At 35.9% G+C, this 20,425-nt stretch overlaps 1 protein-coding gene across 1 annotated transcript in view; it reads right to left on the reverse strand.

The window, feature by feature from the left end:
* Nucleotides 1-1,462, reverse strand: part of LOC131062646 (uncharacterized) — a 43,875-nt gene extending 42,413 nt beyond the window's left edge. The window contains exon 1 of the mRNA XM_057996355.2: nt 774-1,462. Within this exon, the coding sequence (XP_057852338.1) occupies nt 774-1,100 (327 nt within the window). The 5' untranslated portion in view covers nt 1,101-1,462. The remainder of the gene's footprint in view (nt 1-773) is intronic.
* Nucleotides 1,463-20,425: the final 18,963 nt, after the last annotated feature.

Below are 20,425 nucleotides of genomic sequence, written 5' to 3' on the forward strand. Positions count from 1 at the left end.
TTTTGGAGGGAAATAAGGCTTTAGGAAGGAGTCTTATGGAATCCCTATAAGAACTATGTGAAGGGATTTTATGAGAAGAAAAAAAATTATGCTGTAGGATAATTTATAATCTTGTGAAAAAAAATGGGAGCCACTTATTTTTTATAATTTTATATTTACGGAGGTGTGTCTGAGGTGGGTTGAAAGTTTTTTTCACTACTTTTTAAAATTTTGTTGTCACACATCATTCATTTATAATTCTTTGAATTCTTCTAAATTATTGTTTACATCAAATTATATAATTGTAGATTTAACATTTCTTGTTGCTAAAAATTAATCACAAGATCACAAGCTTCCTGAAATTTTGGAGCTTAAAATTTTAAAATTTGTCCATTATTACAAAATCCATCCTCAGCAACACCTACTCAAATATTTTTTTAAAGCCCCTCTATAGAACCACAACCTCAATCAATATTTTTAATGGACTGAATTTATTACAATACAGCTTACAAACTTTTAATTTGAATGCACAATAAATCTATAAACTGTCTAACATCCCTTACCTCCTACAATAGATATATCAACATATGAAACAGTAACTCCACCTTTATTCAAATCTACTCCGCTCAATTGACTCAATTTCCACAATAATAATCTCAGGCTTCTCTATATCGAATGAATATGTTCATTTCAAAACTCCCAAAACATTCGTGAAGTTCAACCAACATAAACGCTAAAAATTCGGAAGAGTAATTTGCTTCCAATAACATTAATAAAAAAAAAAAGTGGCTAACCTGAGAACGAGAAATGCAAAGGTTCTTAACGCGAGGAAAACACTCGGATGTGCACGCCCCAATGCAAAAGCCTGAGTTTTCAACTGCAAAGACCGGCCCAGGTTTCTCACAACTCGGCTCTGATGCGGGATTTAACGAATCAATCGGTAGAGACGGCGTTAAATGAATTATTAACAATGGAGTTACAAAGCATAAAAATAAGAGCGGAACTAGAGATCTGCTGAAACAGTTTTTTGTAGTAAATTGCAATTTCTGCATCTTCTTCCTGCACCTCACCATGACAAATCTTGAGCTCCTCTCATCTAACAACAACAAATTCCTGTGCATTAAATTTCATAGATTCTGCAGAAAGTTTGTACGACTTTTCCTTTAAACTAAGAAGAATTTATACTGCTCTTTAATCAACTGATCTGCACACACTTTCCCTTTAACAAAGGAGGAATTTCACCCGCTCTGCAATCAATCGATTCTGAATACATTTCTTATTTATATATCAAAGGGTTTGTACATGCCGGCGGGGGCCAACCGGGGTGGACTCAATTGGGAATATATTTTGTGTGTATATATATCAGGGTTTGAATATACCTGCAGGGTCCAACCAAAATGGATTAGCCTGTCGACTATATTTTGTGTATATATGTTAGGGTTTGAACTCTCGGTGCCAGCGAACTTTGACGATTGGATAGAATATATTTTATGTGTATATATTTCTCTTGTGGACGATTTGACATGCCACTTTAGTGATATATGACTAATGTTATAAGAATTTTAATAAGAATATTGGATTATCTAACCAGCCTTTAATTGTTGACCGGTTCTAAACCAAAAAATATATATTTGTTTTTAGTTCTTCTGGAAGACTTGGCGTGCCCTTCCATGATATCGTGTAAAAGAATTTTCGTCAAAATTGGATTGTCTAAGCAACTTTTTCTCAAGGATTGTAATTAGGTACATATATATTTGTCAATAATGGCCCATTTTATCTTATTATAATTCAAATGTTGATATTTGTATAATTTTATTTTCTTTATTAAAAATAAATAATTTTAAGTTTTAAATTTTATTAAATAAATTTGTAAAAAATATATAGAAAATAAAAAAATATTTTATGATTAATAATGATTGATATTATTGGTGATAGTTTAGATAAAGGATATTGCTTAATAAGTATATGTCTATTGAATATTTTATAATTAGTTATTTAAAGAGAGAGAGAGATTGCTATATATAATTTAATTTGTCTCTATAAAAAATTATGATTAATAATTATTCAAATTAATTATATGAATGATAATTTAGTTAAAGGATACTTCTTAATAAGTGTATGTTTATTGAGAATTTTGTGATTAGTTATTTAAAGGCGAGGGTATTAATATATATAATTCAATTTTCCTAATCTAAACATGATAATTGTCATGATTGTTATGCCCTAAACTAAATTTATATTTTCCAACCTAACGTCATTTCAAAAAGTGCTCATTACTAGTCGACTTAAATGTGAAACTTTCAAATTGAACACTTAATGTAACTAGTTACAGATAAATTTTAGGGTGTTCTAAGATCATCGTGAACATCTCATCCTATAAACATCGTCCATATACAAGAGCATTGAGAGTACTCAAACATCTTTACAACAAAAACATCCTTCAATTCATCATCATCCATTTTCACTTTGAACAATAATTACAAGAGGGATTGATTGGGGCTAGAAGAAGTGAAATCCTTCAACCTTAGCACAACAAGCTCATGAAAGGTGCTCCTAAACACTTCCTTGACCAAGCATAAATATTGAAGTAGAGAAAAGAAATTCAAAGTGGGTAATAGACACAAACAAGTTCACTTTGTTGTTATAGGGTCACAAATTTAGAAGATAAGATTACAATAACAATTCTACCTACTTGATTGTAAGACTAAATGACACATTTATTTGACAAGATCTAAAGTGTGCAATTATAATCTAGTTTTAGAGGTACGATAGAAGGTAAAACATAGCATAGCATGCCAACCCCATTAGAAGAGCTAAGTTGTCCCTAGTAAGATTAAGGTGTGTCAATTTTTGCAAGTCCTGACATTTATTTAATTATTTATTTTGTGCCTACTAATATAAAGTCATTTTGTGGGACCTATTTGTTGAGGTGGCATCCTACATGGAGGTGACTATGATGACATGCAAGTTATAATCGTGGAAGTAGGAATCTCACTTGGTGAACCCCACTGTGGAGCTAATTTAGTGACATTTATCAAGTTGTAAGAGTTATTATGATGATTATGATGGATTTGTTGATTTTTGTGTCGTGTGACAAATTATAATGATGTAAGAGTCAAATTATGACTGATTGATGATAAGTGGGCCCCATTTGATGTAGGCACATATGCATGTAAGGGGTTTGCATACATCTAGGCACATTTCATGTTCAACAAGCCTTATGCATGTTGAGGAAGGTGTTGGGATTAGTTTTACTATCACAAGAGGGTCTCAAACATGGCAATGCTCTACATGTAAGGTTGGTGCATGCATGCAAGCACTATGCATGTCATGGAAATTTTTTTGAGAGTATGTGCATGCATTAGTTTCTTTTCATGTGGAAATCCTTGGCATCCACCTCTGATGCCTTCTTATTTTGCATTTTAAATCCTATTATTGGATACTTATTCATTTGGAGTTATGATATCAATCTTTTGCAGGTACCATTGTGTTATCGAAATCATTCCAACATCCCTAAGATTGTTGAAGACTCCTATTAATGATATTGGATCTATGTTTGTAAAATATAAATATTATTTCCTATAACTAATAATTTATAGCAACGAGGTTGTGTGTGTTTACTTAATTAACAAGATTATCCTAACTTAAGCACACACCAATTGTCATAATTTGTGTTAAATTATCAACCAAGTGCATGCACTTAGATGAGGCGTGTACTATATGCACACTACGAGTTTTCTAAGATTCTTAAAATGCTTCATGAAAGTAAAAGAAATACTAAAATTGGGAATAATTTTTATTTTTATTTTTTGCTTGTTAAATCACAGGGATTTTTAGCCTGGCTTGCACCGGGAGATGCCACAAGGGGGACCTCTTCCCCAACCCAACAACATTCCTCCTACTTCACCTTTTCTCACCCTACTCTCGCCACCTCTTCTCTCCTAACTATCTCCTCCATCTATTCTCTGAACGCCCACCAACGTCCAACACATCCACCAATCTCCTTCTCCACGTCCACCAAGATGGGACCAAACCAGCATTAACATTGTTTGGGCCAAGCAAGGATTTGAACCTTAGTTGCACTATTAACAGTGCAACCACATGACCACTACAACACAAGGTGATCCCCAAAATTGGGAATAAATATTATTATATTAATAAATAATTGAAAAAACTTCAAATAATATTGATGTTTCAACCTTTCGGTTCACCATTTATGAGCAAATTATGTACTCAACTAAATGTCTATAATGAATGAAAAAAAAGCAATCACTACATGAACTACCTAATTGAATCAATAACTAGATGCAAAAAATATTAACAAATTGATATAGAGAAAAAGTGGGCCCTTACTTCGGTATATACACTCTTATACACAAAACTATCAACTCACAATCAAAACTTCACGTAAACCATTTCACATGAATATAATACAATACTTTGTTGAATTCAATTTCTACTTGAAAACGGAAAAATTATAGAATACTTCATCATTTGATTCACTACTCTTTACAATATATGTCTAACTACTTAACTAACTCAAACTCATAACCACATTTGTTTCTCATCCTTATTAAGCAAGGACACAATTATTCTCATGAAAGAGCACAACTAAAAGATTAAAAATAGAGTCCTAGTCATGACTTTTCTAGATTTGGATCATGCAACATAAAATATTAATTACGTTAAGAGAGTCTTGGCTCAGTAGATATTTGATGGCAATATGAGTTTGAGTGTTTTTGTTTGATCTCCCTAGGCACAACTAGCTCATCGCAAGTCATTAATGTATGTTTTTGCATATTCCTTAGTTATGGGAACTCGTTCTTCTTCTTCAAACTTCTTCGGCTATAGGAGTTTCTATGTCAATTCACATCCTCTCTTCTTTTTTTGTAGAATAAGTTAATTACTCTTCAAAACTTATACTCATCATTATTTAAATTATGTCATTTCATCGTTTTAACAAATACTCAGCAAATATTTGTCACAATATTGGTGATTATGTTAAGTGCTTTATATTTATCATAAACCTAGGAAAGTGTCATGGAGTTTGTATGAAAGTTCAATCATTCTTAAGAAACAACGAGACACACTATAGCTATTAAAAGACAATTGAAGGTATCATCACTCCCTTTGAATCAATTTCTAGCTTGCCCTCAACTAGGAGGCAACGTCTAATTCTAAATCAAGGCAAACTCCCTGAAGTCTCTTAGGGTTGTGATACCAGTATGTTGAGTTTGTGGGTTCCAGTAGAAACAATTCATCTTCTCTATCTTGTTCTATTTGGTTTCATATACTCTTTCATCATAAGGTGGCCTCCCTTGCTAATGTGGGATAGGCAACCACAGTAATGGTGGTTGAAACAAGGTAGCTTAATGGGCCGACTCGGGATAATTTGAGTTCTAATTTGAAGGTGGATCTCAAATAAGTGAAACCTGAAGAATGGTGGATTAAGGGTAATTTTGATTGAGCTTCGAAGGGAAATCTAGGGCCTTTAGGTGTAGGGTATGTTTTATTTTTGGTCGATAAATGTTACTAATTTTTATTAATATATCAACATTTAAAACGAGCCTGGACCAATAGAGGTTACAAAAATGGAACCTCCTCCCAAAACCAACAAGGAACCAAAGTGCAAGACCCCTAAACAAGTCAACCAATTACATCTTGGTTTTGGTATTGTCCTTATCATGAGAACAAAGAAGCATATTGAAAGAAGTTTCATCTCTAATTCTCTTGTCTCTCTTCCTCTTCACCTCCATCCATCCAACCTCCTCATCTCTCCTTTCCTACAACTCTCTCTTGGGATCTTCATCAAGCAATTGCCTTACCACCAGGCTTCATGGACAATCTTGTATTTCATTTTTCTCCAAACCACCACCACCTACCTTAGGGACAATCTTTTCCCCCAAAGCCTAGTTACTCCCCTTATTCTTTGTATCATCTCTAATTCCCGAATCTATTCTAGCATTAGCCAAAACCACAAAAACACCATCACGCACAAAATAAGAAGTATCAACTCTTTGAGCATGACTAACTCCCATTTCCTTAGAGGCATAAGCGACATCCATTTCCTCACGAGAGGTGTTGTTTTGGCTATCATTTTCCACCAAATAATGTGACTTTGAAACATCTTTCCACCATGAGCCATGTTTATTTGATTTTTTATGAACACGGCTTGCTGCCAAATATCCCATTTGGAAGCAATGTCGACATCTGAAAGGGATGCCCTCATAATCCACATGTTACAACCAATTTCCCTCCCTAGATTTCAAAAGAACACCGGTAGGGAAACCCTTTTTAAATCCATGTCAACCAAGATACGCACAAAAGTAGTGTGTTGAAACCTTAGGGAAACCTCATCCACATCCAAAAATTTGCCCAAAGAATCTCCAATAGCCTCAAAAAATGATTCAAACCAAAATTGTGAAGGAAGATACGGGAGCCTTACCCACATAGGAACTTTATCAAAGAATTATGTGGTGGGATTGAAAGTCAGATACCATGATTTTAACAACAGCATATACTTGTCCTCCCAACTCCATTGGTACTCACAGAGGACCTTCTTTCGATCCATCTCATTGTCAAAGATGACCACGAAATGACCTCTCACTCCCCAGAAGATCTAAATATCCCCCTCAACAATAGGATTCCAAAATGTATAGTTCCATTTGGGCAGATTGCACAAGCTCAGTCAAAAACCTTTGAATCTCCCAATCAATCCCAATTCAAAAAAATGTTTCTCATTTTCCTTAACTCCGTTGGCCACCTCTGCCCCAAAAAGCACCATTGCCCTTGCTGCAGTTGGAAAACCTTGAACATGATTCATAGATTGCCCTTTATTCTTGTTATCCTCCAAACCCCTGCCCTTGAACATTCCCCGTACTCCCACGCCTGCTCCCTGCCCGCCACATTCTTGGCTGTGAAACTAAAATCTCCTTTTTTGGAGTCGTTGTTGAAGCCTCAAGAAAATGTCGCCCATGATTCAACTTGGGCCAAGAAAATCGTCATGTCTTCCCATCGACCTCAAAATAAGAAGGATGGGCACTACCATGACATCTGGACATGAAGTGAAGAGCAACTCTGGGCATAGAACAACAGTAAAATCTAGCAGCGGCGGGATTCAGAAGTGCCATTGAAGTTTGTATTTTTAAATAGGTGCAGGGTATGTTGAGCAAGATTGGAACAACAACATTCTAGCAATGGGGGCTAAAAAAATGATTGAAGGTGTGAATAATGAGGTTCAGTGCCAAGTAGCTCTTATGGCTATTAAAGTGGCACAAAATTCGGCAATTGAGCAACTCCATCTAGAGGGTGACTCTTTGATCATTGTGAATGTGAAAATCAAAGGTGAAGTAGTTTTGTGGAAGCTTAATAAGTTTATTATTTTTATTTGAAATCTTATAAAACCCTTTAAAAAATTTAAAATTACACACACCCCAAGGAGTAGTAATTGTGTGGTGGATGTGCTATCAAAGCATGCAACATCTTTTAATGATGGGCAAAAGGACTAGTGGTGGGAATATTTTTGAGATCTCAATCTTGATCTTTAAGGTGTTTGTACGGTACCATATTAGTGTTATTTATGGCATGGGGTTTGGAAATGGATGACAAGGAGGAAGTGCTATGGGTGATGGAGAAATGTGTCAAGGAGGATTGGCATGAAATCTCTATTTGTCATGGCCAAACCAAGGGTTGGTTTCTTGGCCTAAGATGGTGAGTGGATGAAAGTGGGGGATCTCGAGCTACCAATTCATCCCTTCATCTATTGGACCATCATGATAGACAAGGAGGAACGGTGTGTTGAAGCACACATTGGGTCAAGTGCACACAAGGATTTTTTGTGTGAGAAAGAAGGAGGGCACGCTTTTAGGCAGGATTTGGTAAAGAATGACAGTAAGTGGCACCTTGTCTTTGATCCAAATGATCATTGGGTCAACGACCCTCTGGGATCGAAGAAAAATAAAAAATAGAACTATGTTAAAATGTTTCAACTTTTTTAGGTGATTTTTTGTGTTTTCCCTATAAATTTTGGTTCTCCAAGTGGTAGGGTTCATCGGGATGGTCTGGTTTTTTGTACGATAATAAGCATGCTTGAGCAAGTATGGCAAGTGGGGTGTCTTTGGGGGTTGCTTGGACTAGCCAAAACATGGTTGTTTTCTTTGTAATGACATGGTATTGCTTTTAAAGGATGTTTGGACTAGCTAAAATATGTCCTTTTGTTTTGTAATACTTTATGGGATATGTTGATCAAGATACCAATTCTGGGGTAGTTTGGTGGCTATTATGGGAAGCTTCTCATAGTATTTGGCAAAATATAGACTCCTGCTATGTACAGTTTTTATTATTATTCAAGAAATAAACAAATCTATTACATATAAAAAAATGGTGGTTGAAACAAGAGAGGTGCCATAACGCTTCATATAACTTGCCATCTTTAAACTAAAAAGACTTTGGATCACCATAAGAATATGCCAATACATCAACATACCGATGTAGCAATTATATGAACTGCTCCCTTTCCTTCATGTACAACTATTACCAATGTGCACATATTTTCCAATCATCTTCTGATCTAATATTGTATTTCTCATATCCCATGGCAACATCTGACATCACTTGTTATTACCTTTTGATGTACCAATCATGCTTATCAAATAACTTTTCTAGAGACACCAGGCCTTTTGGGATCTTATTTCCCTTCAATTGCAGGAAACCTTCATCTTGCGAAGAGTCATCACTAGCCACTGAGTTTGAGCAATTACTTCCTTCAAAGTACAAACTATAGAAACCATCACTAATTTCCAGGAAATTAATAATCTATGATATTGCTATCAGGGTTCAACCGTGTAGTTTTTTAGTCAAACTGATTGATCCATGTTTCATGATTAGTGGTTCAGAAGAACCCATCTCTTATGAGAATGAATGGTCCACTTAGCACTCATTGCATCTAGGTGATGCTCATAGGGGTGAAGCATTGGGACTTCCTGGGAGGTCACTCATCCTAGTACTACTCCAACTCAAGCGCGCTTAACCACAGAGTTCCCTCCAAGGTTAAACCCACTTAGCTTGCAACCCCATTTACAAAACCTTCAGCAAGTGTTGTATCTTATGAATCATTCGTTATAGAGCCCCTTTAGGTCATCAATTGATAAGTAGCAGGTATTTTCAACAACAAGTCAACCTATGATATTGCTATTAGGGTTCAACTGTGTAGTTTTCGAGTCAAACTCATTGACCCATGTTTCATGAGTAGTGGTTCACAAGAATCCATCTCTCATGAGAATGAATGGTCCACTTAGCACTCATTGCATCTAGGTGATGCTCACAGGGGTGAAGCATTGGAACTTCCCGGTAGGTCACCCATCCCCTGGTACTACTCCAACTCAAGTGCACTTAACCATGAAGTTCCCTTCAAGGTTAAACCCACTTAGCTTGCAACCCCATTTAAAAAACCTTCAGCTTGAGTGTTGTGTCTTATGAACCATTCATTATAGAGCCCCTTCAACTCATCAATTGATAAGTAGGAGGTATTTTCCACATCAAGTCAAACTATGCTATTGCTATCAGGATTCAACTGTGTAGTTTTTTATTCAAACTCATTGACCTATGTTTCATGAGTAGTGGTTCACAAGAACCCATCTCTCATGAGAATGAACCTTGATAGCAATATCATAGTTTGACTTGCTATGGAAAATACCTCCTACTTATCAATTAATAATTTGTTTATCATCATTAAAGATTTGTTAGTGGTCCCAATTATCTGGTACACTTGGCCTACATGTTAGCTCAACATAGTACACATTTTGAGAAAAAGCATAATGCAGAATAAAAAGAGTAGCAAACTGAGCGAGATAATCTGCTCCAGAATTAAACTCTCTTGATACCATTGAAATGTTAAAGGATTCAAAACATTCAATGTTGTCCCAAACTAAATTTTGGTAATGCTTCAACCAGTCATTTCTAGTTTGGTAGATATTCCTAACTCGGTATAAAACCAACTCAACATCACCCTGTATGTGTAGATTTTTTATACCTTTCTTACGAGCTACATCAATACCTAATAATAAAGATTTAGTTTCAACTATATAATTGGTATTGGAAAATTGAAGCTCGAAAGAGTAGGGAAAGATTTCACCACGAGGGGGAATTAAAACAACTCTATCACCAAAGCTATTGAAGGTACAACTACCATCAAAATCCATCATCCATACTTGATTATCATCGCTTGTAATAACAAGCTATGAACTGGAAGTTTCACCAAAAGAAGAAACAAACATAAAGTCTTCGATTGACAAACTATCATTAGTAGAATCGCTTGTAGAATCACTTGTAGAACTTGTTTCTTCTTCTTCTTGTAGAAAATAAGTGCCCATACCAAATGACAAAAATAATTTGAGCTTTGTGATCATCGTATTTGACCACCGAGTACTTAACTTCCTTTTCAGGAAGTAATTTTTGTATCTCACCTTTGACGGGTATCCTCACTTCAAACCAATTCATGTTGATCTCACCTCTGACATCCTTAGAAATGTTTCTTCCAAGAAGCATATCATAGGAAACTGGAACATTGACCACCAAAACAATTATCTTGATCCTCTTGTCTGGATAGGTGGCAAAAGCAAACTGGGCATCCTTGATTTGACCAATCAAGGGTACTTTCTTGTTTTCCATTGAAAAACATTAACCAAAGGTTTTGGTAAGATTAGACCTAAGGCATTAGCTACCTTAGCAGGCATTACATTATCTGAGGCTCCATAATCAATAACACAATAGCTAAGTTTATACCCATTTATAAGGAGAGAAATATAAAAAGGTTCTATCCTACCCTATAAGATGGACAAGACAACAACTAAATTATTCTGGGAAACAATAGGAACTTGAGGAATTTCTTTCTCTTTGACAAATTTGGCCAATCTATCAAACTGATTAGGATTTGCCTTTAGATGTTCTACCTCTGACATTTGAATCTTGGTTTTCTTAGCATGGTCAATAATATCAAAAGGTTGATATTGCAAATTTAATGAGGGATTAGAAACATCACTTGAAGGCTTAGGATAAACAAGTAACTTCTTTGACACATTTGATGAATAAGGGTCATAAGTGCTTACTTGTTTATTTGATATAGAATCATTAGGCAAAGTGGGTAAAGGGGTACCTCTTTTTGTCATAGTCACTGGCAATTGAGGAGCATCTTTTGACTTAGATTTATCAACAGACTGTTGATCAGGCTGATTCAGAACTTGTGAAAGAGTGAAAACTACAAAGGTTTCATCTCTACATTCTTCTTCGACTTCCTGGTAATGCATAAACTAGATATTAGAGTCGCCAGTTAATTCACTTTCCTCTTTTTGAAAAGAATTAACAATATCTTCAAGAGGAATATCTTCAACAATGTTATCTCCTTACTCCACCTCATAATATCCCACCAAAGCATTGATAGGAGGTGGGCTTCAAGTGCCAACCTTTCAAGAGGAGGAGGTAACTTACTCTGATTTTTAGCTGCATAGCTAAAAGCATTATTGAGATAGGTCCTTCGTGGAACATTTTTGTATGGAGCAGGAAAAGAAGTTTGCGAAATCTATTTTTTCAAAGCAAGCACTTCATTCGCAAGTATTTGCAACATGGAATTGGCAGTACTTGAAGAAGGAAATCTGGAAGTCTCTAAAGTAGAAAAACTTACTTTTTCCTTGCTCGAATCCTTCTTAATTTTTCTAGCAAGAACTAGGTAATCTTCAATTTCCACATCTTGAGCCCGTGCCACTCTCAAGTTTGCAGGAGGTGACCTTCTTAGTAAGAATCCGACCTTGGGTAACTGAGCATTCACAAAGAAACACTTGATATTTTCTTCAATTGGCTGAGAAGTGGTAGGAATTATATTCTTCAACTTATTAAACTTAGCCACAAAATCCCGCATGGGTTCATGTGGTTCCTTTCTCATAGAAGTTAATTGAGCCAAGAGAGCATGTACATCTTTTGTTGGCTTAAACTGTGCCTCAAACTGAGTTTTAAGAATATCACAAGTTCTAATAGTTTGAGGTGTCAAATGGTAAAACCAATTTGCTACTACACCTTGCAATGTTTCAACAAAAAGATGTATTGCTACATCTTTAAATTCCACACCAATAATTCCACATGAAATATGAAATGTTGCAATGTGTTCATTCGGGTGTTGCTTGCCATCCCCATAGAACTTTGGAATATTCATTTGCAAATCTTGCAGAAGAGGATGACGAGGTGGAGTCAAATTTGGGGGACCAAAATTTTGCCTCCATGGTCCTTACGTACCCATTGCTACTGGCTCTAGAGATTGATATGGTGAAATTACAAACCTTTGTACTTGTGGAATTACCAAAGACCTTGGTACACCTGAAGCTTCACTTGGAATAGGACATCTCTGACTGGTAGGCGAAAAAATCCTTGTTTTCTGAAGGGAAGAAGTTGCATGCATAGGTAAATAATCAAAATGATGCTTTTGAAGAAGTTCAAAGATATGGTCAACAACACCTTGATTTCTTCTACCACGTGTGTAACTTTGTCTTGCCATAGTAGAAATTGGTTGTGTGCTCATTTCCCCAATGAAGTTGCCAAAAATTATTGTGTAAAAATTTTGTACGCTGGTTAAGGCCTACAAAATGTGAGTTTCATGACAGTACACAAGATGATACCTCTCAGAAGGCAAGGTATAATCTCTCCTAATTATAAAGGAAGGCTCCCCCTTTTTACTGCAATTGCTAACTATTCTAAATTTACCTGCTAACTTTACACTAATCCAGGATGATACATCAAATTTATTCTCTCTTTTTAGAACAAGTTCTATCTGATTCTCTATTTAGAACAGATTTCATCTTTCAATTGAAACGATTCAAACTTGCAGTAATATTAAAACTACGCTAATTAGGAAATAAAGTGTCCATGAAATAACAAAGTCTTTTGTTACTTCCATTTCTTTTCTTCTGAAAATGACTTAGGGATGGGTCTTACGTACACAAAGAACTCAAAGTTTCTTTCAAATACCTAAGTCCTATCAACCACTGTAACCCAAAGTACCGATATATTGCTAGCTCAAAGACTTTCAAATATATCATAAAATTTTCTACTCTAACAAGATAACTCAGTATAGCACAAAGATTTTACCTTCTTATCCACTTAATATAAACTTCAAAGATAATAAACAAAAGCTCAAAGACTCTCCAATATTATCCACACCAATTTCCTATTCTTGAATTCTCAAAGTAACACAAAGTCTATCTTTATAAACTCAAGTTACTCCTCAATATTTTCAGCAAAAACAATACACAACTTATACCTTTCAATAAAGTATAACACAAATGACACAAGAACATTTATATCATACTCAAGATTGATTCCAACACAAAGTTTGAAAGCCAAGCTTGTCTTCTTTTTTATTAAGTTTGCAAGTTCACAATATGAACACTGAGTCTCTCTTTGCTTTTCACTTCAAAAGAGTTTTGTTGCATAAAATAATGATGGAAAAAGATCCTTATTACAATGAAAATCCTAATATATATATAGAGGAGAGGTGCAACATGAAACTAGGAAAGTTACAACTAATTTGTGACCAAGTCAAAAGTAGAGACCTATTTGAATTGGAACCCGTTTAGTCCTACGTGAGTACTAGAGCATAAACAAAAAGACACTTAAGGTGTTGATTGACATTACAAAATGCCATTGGGAAATCACAAAAGTGACTAAGTGTCATTTTCTTCACGTTGATTCCTATTTTTGGAATTCTTCAAATTTCTATAAGGTATCCTTCATTTGAGCTCCATTAGGTCCTTGGGTGTGATTGGTGATAATATTAACCTATATGATAGAATCTTTTAAATCAATGCAACACTTCTTGTATTTCTTCAAAAGAGAATCCAAAAAATCTAGGATGAGTTGTAGACCGATCAATTTTTTGATAAAGGACAAGGATAAGTCCTTTCTATCAATTTTAGTAGTTACTAATGAACTGAATTCCTTGATGACCACATCCACACCAATAAACTTTTGATTTTCATCAAGGAAAGTACATGGGATCTCAAAGTTTTTATCAACAATCTCCTTCATTTTATTTGCGCATTCCTTTTGAGCTTTCCTCGTGTCTTTGATAAGGTACTCTAGAATATTCTTTGGTGCTCTAGCGCCGCTTGTTTCTCAACGTATGTATGCCAACAATAAATTACACCATTATGTACAAGATCATCTTAATCAAAATATTCAAGTTTTAACCATGCCCCAAAATCCTTCTCCTGCACTCCCAGTTCTTGCGAATAGATTTTCATGGTGTTGTCCATTTCTATCCTCACAACATCAAGGTTACTGACAATAGTGGAAGTTGAGCTCAGGAGTCGTGTACCTTGACTTAGCCTCTAGTCCATTCATTCCTCCACTGCTCTACTTCATGATGATGTTTGCTCGACCCTTTTCATAATTTGTTCATCCAGTGACAAAGTCACTGGCCCAATGGCTTCCGAAGACTTGGTAACCTTAATTAACACAGTGGTGAGCTATTCAATCCATGCCTTGAGTTTATCCTTTTTTACCTTGCCTCGATCATACCTAGCAACAAGAACATCTAAAGCGGATGGAGCATCACCGAAGTAGAATCATGAGTTTGTTTGCCTAACTTGATTCTGTTGATTACATAATTTGATTCTTGAATTTGATCAATATCTTTATCAGGAGGAGGAATAGCAATCTCTGAATATTTTTTTCTTGATTTATCCACCCTCACCCTTGACAAGGTTTTCTCTTTCTTGGCAATTTTGGGCTTCGTGTGTACAAGTTGACTAAAATCAAAATCATCAAGTGAAACAACTTGTTTCTTCCTCTTGGGAGCATTAGAGAATAACTGTGGTGGCAAGGAAGAGTCATCATCATCAGTAGTTAAAGCTTGAGAAGGATTCATCAACTCTTGAGGGGTAGTAGTCACAATAGGTGACGTTCTATTAATAACTACATAAGGATTTTCAAGGGATAACTCATTGGGTCTAGGACTTGTCTTTGTCATAAATTTGTCAAAATCATCTGACATAGCGACAAAAACTTCAAACAAACTTGGAAAAGTGGAGAAAATATTTTTAATATTGTCGTGTGGGCTATCTAGAGTAGACTCACTAGAAGAAATGTGAACAACCATGCTAGGGGTGGCACATGTGATAATATAGGGTTCTGACTTAGAAGTAGAAATAAGAGCATGCACCATAGAAAAAGAAAGGGATGCCTGGGGTAAGGATTCTTTGGACTTATTAGCTTGTGATAGCCCTTCTTCATCATATTCATCATGTTCTTCGCTGTCCTCTTGATCACCTTCAAGTTGATCAACATCAATAGGTTGTGAGTTAGGATGTTCATCATCCAAATGTTTGTTGCGTATCTCACTATTGTCTCATGATAATTAGAGGCTGATGGTTCTCCTTGGGCCTTTCCTTTACGAGCCCCAACTGTGAACTTCAACTTTGGAGTTTTAGAGAGAGTAGCAAGATCATGTTTATTCCTCCTTTTGATATTTGGTCTCTTTCCAACAAACCCAACATTAAAACCAGAGGAGAAGGGTTCCAACTGAATTCCCTTGGTTTGAATCTATACATTAGTATTCCCGATAATAGTTTGAACTCTGTCTCTGATGGAGGTTGACTCCTTTTGTGACCATTGAATGAGGAGGGTAGATGATACTTTCTTTTCAACATAGGTAAGGTCTAAGATGTTACCATCTTCTTCTAAGTTCTCTGGGAAATCAGCAAGATCAAACTCCCTAATTTGATCAATTGTCAGCCAACAATAATCAAGCTTCCTGATATCATGTTTTGTTTTGTAATCAACCCATACATCTTCAATACGATGAACGTGGACATAGGCCTTTTTCAATTTGTTCTTCATTCCCCTGTAGTCGAAGTCTCTTCAAGCCTTGAAGAACCTTATGGTCACTCTCCTCATCTCTTCCTCCATTTCCCTAGCTTTGAAGATTGAAGTGATGGAATATCCACCAATGGTGAAAGTGAATTTCAAGCCTGTCTTATGGGAGCTTGATTGTGCCTTGTGAACTACTACCATCTGATAGGCTAATTGCATCAAAACAATTTTATCTGATGGATACCTCAAGACCATAAAGGGTTCACCATTGAAACACCCTACTCTAAGATATGTGAAAGTGGTGAATTGCAAGAGCATGTGTTTGCATTCGTTTACAACCTCCCAAGCATGGTCTAATACTCTTCTCTTATACAAATCTTTGTTCATCATGCACATGTGGTATCCAAAGAAAGCATCATTTACTCTCTAAAAATTATTGAAACTATTCTTTAGCACCAACTGGGAGTAGTATTCATGTACAACTACTTGTCTTCTATCTCCTGTCGTAGATAGTTCTGAAAAATGCCTCATTGAAGTTGCAACATACACTAAGTAGGAAGTCATGTAGAACTTAAGAGTAGTGGGAACTTTGGTAAGTTGTTCACATATTACATCATTGGTTTGCTTACCCCAAAATATCCTCTCCTGTTATATCTGTTGACATGGATGTATTGATACATCCATTCATAATAAGTGTTAGAGGTAGGAAGCCCTTTTGCCTTACTCAAGAGAGTTACCAAATCATTCACCTCTTCAATGAGATCACTTATGGGAAAAATCTTCGGCCATCTGGCAATTGTAGGCCTTGGTGTCTTCATCTAGTTATCATTCATATTCCTCCTACATTTGTTAGAATTCCTGTAATAGTAGGCTTGGGCCGATTGCATAGTTATATCTGAGTACTTTTCAAGGTTAGGACACTTGAAAATAGTGTCAAATAAGTCTTCATCTAATCTGATCAACTTCTTACCAGTGATTTCCTTCACACTTTTGTTAGCAGGTTCAAAGTGAATCATAGTTGCCATGATGAATTCAGGATCTTGAGTAGACATGGGGAAAGCCGTGACTGAATGGATACCACTATTGATGATGGACTCCATTTTATAGTATGAAGGAGGTTGCTCAATTCTCTTGAGAATCTCAGTTAGGTCAACATGGCCTATCTCAGTGTCCCTTATCTAGTCCATATTTGATGAAATTGACGAAGGTGGGAAGACCAGATGTGGATCTTTCTTCTTGAACTGCATGGCCTTTTTATTTGGAGATGCCTCTGTAATTTGTATAATAACAACATTGTAACACGACAAAAATCATCAGTACTGAAGAAGTGCAATCAACCAACCATTTTGTTTATTTTGAATTGAACAAGCTCTTCAATGAGATACATTTTATGTCACTAGGGTTTCAAAAACCCTCCTTGTATCATGGTAATTCAAAAGTAAATCAGGCCTATGAATCCTATTTACGTGTGTGAAATTGTCGTAAGTCAAGTTCATAGTCCCAAATTACACTTTTTGGCAAGGTGTGGTTCTTAGGTGTAGTTCGGGTTCATAGGCCTGAACTGCACCTTAGGAAAATCTAAAAATAGGTGTAGGTCGGACATATAGTTCCAAACTACACTTATGAGGTGTAAATCAAAACTAGGTGTAGACCAAGCCTAAAAGTCCACCTTACACCTAAATGGATGAATCATAGGGTAAGGCGGGTTCATAAACCCATAATACACTTGAAAAGGGGAAATCTCAAATCATGGTGCAAGGCGAGTTCATTAACCCGCCATACACAAAGGTAAAATGGTTAGTGTAAGGAGCGTTTGTAAACCCGTTGTACACAAAGGTAAAATGGATAAGAGGTGTGAAGTGCAGGTTGGGTCCGTAGACTCACCATGCACCTAGAAATGTCTTTCAATTCATGGCAAGCCTATGGCACTGTCACACACCATCCATACACCAAGGCAATAGTAAAGGGGATGGAGTGCGGGTTTGTGAACCCGAACTCCACCCGAATTTGGCGTTGTTTGGGTTCATAAACCCGAACTCCACCATGGTTTGGTCAAGTTCAAAACACTACGCAAAGGGAAAAACACAAAGATGCTCGAGTTTAAAGACTCGAGGAACATCACAAACGTGGTGTTGTTCGGGCCTCCAAACTCGAACATCACCATTTGATGATCATACAAACTATGAAAAGAACAATAAAAATAAGATGGGTGCTTGAGTTAGTAAGCTCAATCACCATCGAAATGACAAAGCCATGAAAGAATAAGGTTTCAAAGACCCTATCTAAATAAAGGAAAAAACATGAAATAGAAGAATACTCGATATGAAGGAAGAATCCACGAAATCCAAAGATCTCTCTTTCTCCCACGAACTCATCTTAGCTAGGAATGAAAAAATGAAGCCAACAATGTAGAAAAAAGGATTAAAACACAGAGAAAGATTCCTAGTTGAATTATAAAATGGGACAATTAATAGCTCTAAGTGTCATAAATAGATGAAAATCGGATTTGTAAACCCAATTTGCACTTGTCAATGTGCATTTCGGGTTTACAAACCCAATTTGCACCTTGGTGCAAAATGGACTTATGCAGGTGCAAATTTGGCCTATAAACCCGATTTGCACCTTGAATTCAATATTGGTGTAAATCAAGTTTATAGACTCAATTTGCAAGGAAGTTAAGTAGCATAACAACTTCCTGCGCTAATCTTGAGAGGAGGGTAATGCAAAATCTTTTACAAATATTTACAACAATTACAAAAAATAGAAATAGATATAATAACAATCAAACCATAACATAGTGATTTATGTGGGGAAAACCCTTTCGGGAGAAAAACCCCACACTCCAAAAGCCGCCCATATATTATTCATAAATCAAAACAAATTACAATATACTTGCAGAGCAAGCTCTTCGCAGGAGTACCACTAATCAGAGATTCAGAGGTAACTCAATAGCCATAAGACTCTCACACACAACCTCTATCTCACGCACCTCATATATAGGAGATACAATACAAGAAACCGTCAAATGGTATTACTAAACCATGGGCTAAACCTACCCAATAAGGTGTAGCCAACCTTATCTCCCTTCTAGATTCCCTATGAGATGTTCCTCCCTTATTATAGCTCATTTATGTGTCTGATGTATTTTATATTTCCTATTTCAGGAGTACAAACTTTCGGAGGCCATAACTTGTGAATCGTGTGTCCAATTGACGAATTGTTTGAAGTGTCGGAAAGCTTGAGAAGTGATCTATTACCTCATAAACCTCTACGTTGTTTACACCCACTTTTTAGGGTGTTTTAATACTTCTAAAGACCTCAAAATCAAATTTAAACCTTTCATTGGACCCCTCCAAAATGAAAATTTAATATCTTCAAAACTAGTTGTGATCTTGCGACGTAACTTTACCGAAATGCTTATCTAGCCAACCAGAAGCTTCGGGGAGAATTTTGCACCATTTCGTGCTCAAATGAAAACTTACTATAAATAGTAAATGCACGGTTGAAACACCATTTTCCCAACACAATTAACACCTTAAACTCAAAGTTGGACAAAAACAAGAGAAAAACCAAGGAATGACTACACTCGAAGTAATGAAGTCACCTTGAAAAATGTGCATGGAGCTAGAAAACCATAAATATGCCAAAAATTTGTGGGATCACCCCAATTTTACTTAAAGGTTAAAAATTGGGGATAACAAAATCATAGCTTTGGTTTGGAGGAGATTCATGATAGGAGTCTCTGTTGGAGGAGATCATATATGGATATGGGTGACATACACAATAATATTGATGATGAATTTTGGCAAAGCTTTTAGGATTATAGTCAGAAGGAAGAAGATGAGTTGACTTTTCATATAGATAGGAAATTTTGCTTTGCTAAAGCAAAGATGAAGTAGAGAAAGTTGAGGGAAGATAATGACACACATTTATGAAGAATGTGAAACATACATTGATAGATGATTTAAGAAGGTATATCATTCTCTACCAAGATAAAATATCATCTACAATTCAAACACCTAGAATGCTAATGCTATGGAATGAATATTGTCGTTGTATGATACTAATGTTAGAATTAAGGTGTCATCTACCTTGTAAATCCTATGTTATGGTTACAACATCCATGAAAAGTTCTCTAAGGCACTTAGGTGTATTGGAAAAATATATTTATTCTTAATATTGTTTGTAATGCATTCATAAGGAGTGATGAGTTCAACTAGTAGCAACAAAGGTGGATCATAAACATAATTATTTAATATTGTTTTCCCCACACATGGAAAGTTAGAATGGGATAAGTAATGACTTAGGAAGTGGACAAAAGAGACATTTTGGGCTTCTCCAAGTGGGAAATTGGAAGAGGTAACAAGTGTCTCTTGATATTTTGTCCTTTATTACATTTAATGCAATTCTTATCTTGCAATCCCAAGTTGGAGGGAAAGTATTGGATCCAAAATTGGCATCTTTTTTACTTCCATGGAGGCATTCCAAGGGTTATGGTCACGAGAAATGAAGAGCCTTATTTGGACGTCTTTATTTTTGGTTTTGGAGCTCTCTACATTATATAAATATAGATCTTTGGATGTAGAAATTA

The sequence above is a fragment of the Cryptomeria japonica genome, chromosome 5 (genome assembly GCF_030272615.1).
Source record: "Cryptomeria japonica chromosome 5, Sugi_1.0, whole genome shotgun sequence".
In the NCBI taxonomy this organism is placed as follows: Eukaryota; Viridiplantae; Streptophyta; class Pinopsida; order Cupressales; family Cupressaceae; genus Cryptomeria; species Cryptomeria japonica.